The sequence below is a fragment of the Lactuca serriola genome, chromosome 1, assembly GCF_051521515.1.
Source record: "Lactuca serriola cultivar US96UC23 chromosome 1, Lser_US96UC23_V15, whole genome shotgun sequence".
Classification (NCBI taxonomy): Eukaryota; Viridiplantae; Streptophyta; class Magnoliopsida; order Asterales; family Asteraceae; genus Lactuca; species Lactuca serriola.
This window is the reverse complement of record NC_136408.1, coordinates 96,102,088-96,105,502: the sequence shown is the minus strand read 5'-3', so window position 1 is coordinate 96,105,502 and position 3,415 is coordinate 96,102,088. Positions and strand designations below refer to the sequence as shown.

Below are 3,415 nucleotides of genomic sequence, written 5' to 3'. Positions count from 1 at the left end.
CGCCAGCCACTAGGTTGCCACCTTTTTTACACTTCACTCCAGGTGCAGCGCCTGCCCCAGCCACTAGGTTCCCACCTTTTTTACCCTTCACACCAGGCGCAGCGCCCGCCCCTAGGTTGTCACATTATTTACCCTTCACACCAGGCGCAGCGCCTGTCCCTTTTTTTCCCTACACACCGGGTGCAGCACCTGCGCCAGCCGCTATTATGGTACCACCTTTTCTTCCCTTCACACCTGGCGCAGCGCCTGCAGCGGCCACTATTGTTAGTAAGAAGAAAGTACAGCTCGGCCGAAAGGCTCAATCGATAGTCCCAGTCATTCTTCATTGATACAAAGGCTAGAAGATTTTGTGTTGAATACGCATCCTCATTTGAATAATTTGATCCACAACTTTTACTTAGAATTGTGTTGACGATGAAATACTATTAATTTCCTCGTTTGAATAAATCATCCACAACTTTTACTTACAATTATGTTGATGATGAACTATTATTAATTTTGTGTTTATGTTGTCGTTTCGCATTTACATAGATTTCAAAGAATGTATTGATTTTTTCTATGGAAATAAATCGATTTCTAATTTGAACATCTTTTTTCAATATGATGGAGTTCTTGTAGAAGGGCGATTAAGATCAACTAAACAAATTCAACTCATTTACTTACACATAAATTAATCTGAGGTATGAATCCAGTCACACACATACAACTAATAAGAAAAATCTGTTTTTTTTTAAGTTGTTTTATCCGATGATTTAATTTTTCTAATAATATAGGATAACATGCTTCTCCTATATATAAATCGATCTCCATTTGAGATAACTACAATTTACAATATATAATAAAACCCCTTCATTCATCAACCTACATTTGTTTAGTTGAAACACAAATGTAGAACCACCAATAAATACATTCCCTATGAATATAATTTCTTATTTATCTTCTCGATATTTAACTTATTATATATATATATATATATATATATATATATATATATATATATATATATATATATATATATCCTCCCCCTAACCAAGAAATCTACATCATATTTGTTAGTTTTCTACGATTATCAGAATTGGTCTTGATTGGGGCCCATATATCCGCTCCATTGCTACTAGCAACTCCCATTGTAGACGAAATCGGGACCAGAATCAACCCTTTGTTTTTCAAGTTATACGGCCCTAACTCCTACAAACGATCATACATCAAAAATTTTACATCTGTGTACTGTGTACTGTTTATTAGTTCTCTTATTTATGCAAAAGACATAAATGCCCTCGGTTCTTACCTGATATACATTTGTTGAGTTGCTATGAAGGTAAGGAGCACTTAGCACCTGAAACAAAATAACAATAGCATCATTCATTGTGGGGCCCACATTTTTTCTTTTTAGATATTTGACTATTAGTCAAACTTGAAAGTGGTCAAACCTTGACTTGTTCATGAAGAAAGTGTATGTACTCCATTGCTTCAAGAAGTACAGAAGCTGTATCTGTCTGTAATTAAAATACTTTCTTTCAAACTTATTCTTTTTAAGACATTCTACTTTCAAAAATATATAATAATGAGGTATAAATAAATAAATAAATAAAAGAAAGTATGTTGCTATTTTTAGTACTTTGAATTTATAAAATTTTAGTGTACCTTTCCATATGGAGAAACAAGCTGTTGAAGGGCTGCAATTCTTTCACCAACTTTCTCTTTTCTTTCCTATTAACAAAATCAAGAAGTAAAAGATGAAATCTTTAACTATTTATGTATTTACATGTTGTATAAATCTCTCATATGAGAGATTTATACAATGATACAAAATTACATTATTAACCTTGGAGGAAATTGATAAACCAGCTTTGTGTCTTTTTGGTGTCAAAGAAGTAAGGCTCCCTTGTTCAACAGAAACTGGACTTCTTTTGTGTTCCATCATCTTAACCACTTACTCTTATTCTTTTTGTCTTGATATGACTAAATATTTGCAATTTGTATTAGAAAATTTAATAATAGAAAATTATAAGAAAGTATTGGAAAGAACACATATGTAAAGTTCCAAGAAGCTGTGCTTAGGATAGAAAAAGAGTTTCATTTCATTTATATAAAAGAGTAAGAAAGTTTCAAGTAACATTAAATCAAAAGGTTGACAATTCAACAAGAAAAAACAAACAAGACATTAAAAAAACTCTCAGGATGGTTGTACTATCTTTGTATTTGACATTTGTTTACTGCTATATATCATATATCCAAAAGAAAAATCTATTGTCTTTTTTCTAAAAGGACACTTGTCATTATGCATGCTAGACGTAATATTTGAAAACGTAGGTATTGGACATTATTATATTGTAGCATGGGTCCCTTGATAGCATCTTTGTAATTAAATATTGAAAGATGATATATCATCATAGTTGATGATATATTAATCTATGTTTGAAAGTAGAGCCTAGTATATATAGGTAACAGTAGAACCCATCATGAAAACATGAAAACACATATCAAATAATAGCTTTTCTTTGCTTTTCTCTGCTTTTCTTCTTTGAAAAAATGAAGAACACAGTGTTGGAGAACATAAATCATCATCCTTGACTCAACTAGAGCACCATTGGAATTATTCCGTGTTAAAAAAAGTAAAATTAAATTCTTGTGGACTTTAGTGTTTAGACTTAGAACAGAAACGTTCTAAACCTGAAACTACCTTCCATAAAACCCTAATCGATCCTAAATTTTCTCAACTTCCCTTTTTCTTTTTCAAGTAATCATCTTTCTGATAGAAATATGATAAACTAACAACGCAAAAAACATAAATTACGAAAAATATGAAACACAACAAGTATATGAATTGCAAATTTGCAATTTACGAACGATTGACGAAATCACAACGACTAAAATATCCACAGAAAACATAACAAAAAGCATAACTTCGCTCAAAAGTAACTAACCAAAACTTACCTGTTACGTCTCAAATTCCGGCGTGCATTTCATAACCGATACAAACTTTCATAACCGATCCTCTGTTCATATCATATTCTTCTGTATATACATCAATATGCGTCGGATTAAACCGATACACAAACTTTAACTTGCTTTGATTTAGTTTTACGAAGTTTGTATAAATAAAAGCAAATAATCGTTCGCCGGAGAAGATGTCCGGTGCCGGAAGGCGAGGGGAAGGAGTCAGTGTGTGTAGAGGAGTCGAGGGGGAAAGGGGATTTTGAAAGACTTTTTTTGAGTGGCTATTTATAAAAGGGCAATTAAATGCATAATCAAACAAAAATACCGATAAAAAAGTCGGATGACGTCATATTTGGAATAATATATCTTTTTGACAGCTAATATCCAACCACACTGGTAAATGGAGTAGTTTATTAACTATTCACCTGAGTGTACTAGCCCAACTATGGTTATGATTTTGTTCCATAGTCAAAGT

At 32.5% G+C, this 3,415-nt stretch overlaps 1 protein-coding gene across 1 annotated transcript; it reads right to left on the bottom strand.

Moving 5' to 3' along the window:
* Positions 1-834: 834 nt before the first annotated feature.
* LOC145095664 (basic helix-loop-helix (bHLH) DNA-binding superfamily protein) lies at positions 835-3,213 on the bottom strand. The gene is made up of 6 exons (XM_079033508.1): positions 2,938-3,213; positions 1,826-1,962; positions 1,645-1,710; positions 1,431-1,496; positions 1,289-1,336; positions 835-1,188 (listed from the first exon to the last, which is right to left on the bottom strand). The coding sequence occupies exons 2-6, from the start codon at positions 1,922-1,924 to the stop codon at positions 1,039-1,041; spliced, it is 429 nt and encodes a 142-aa protein (XP_078889634.1). The 5' UTR covers positions 1,925-1,962; positions 2,938-3,213; the 3' UTR covers positions 835-1,038.
* Positions 3,214-3,415: the final 202 nt, after the last annotated feature.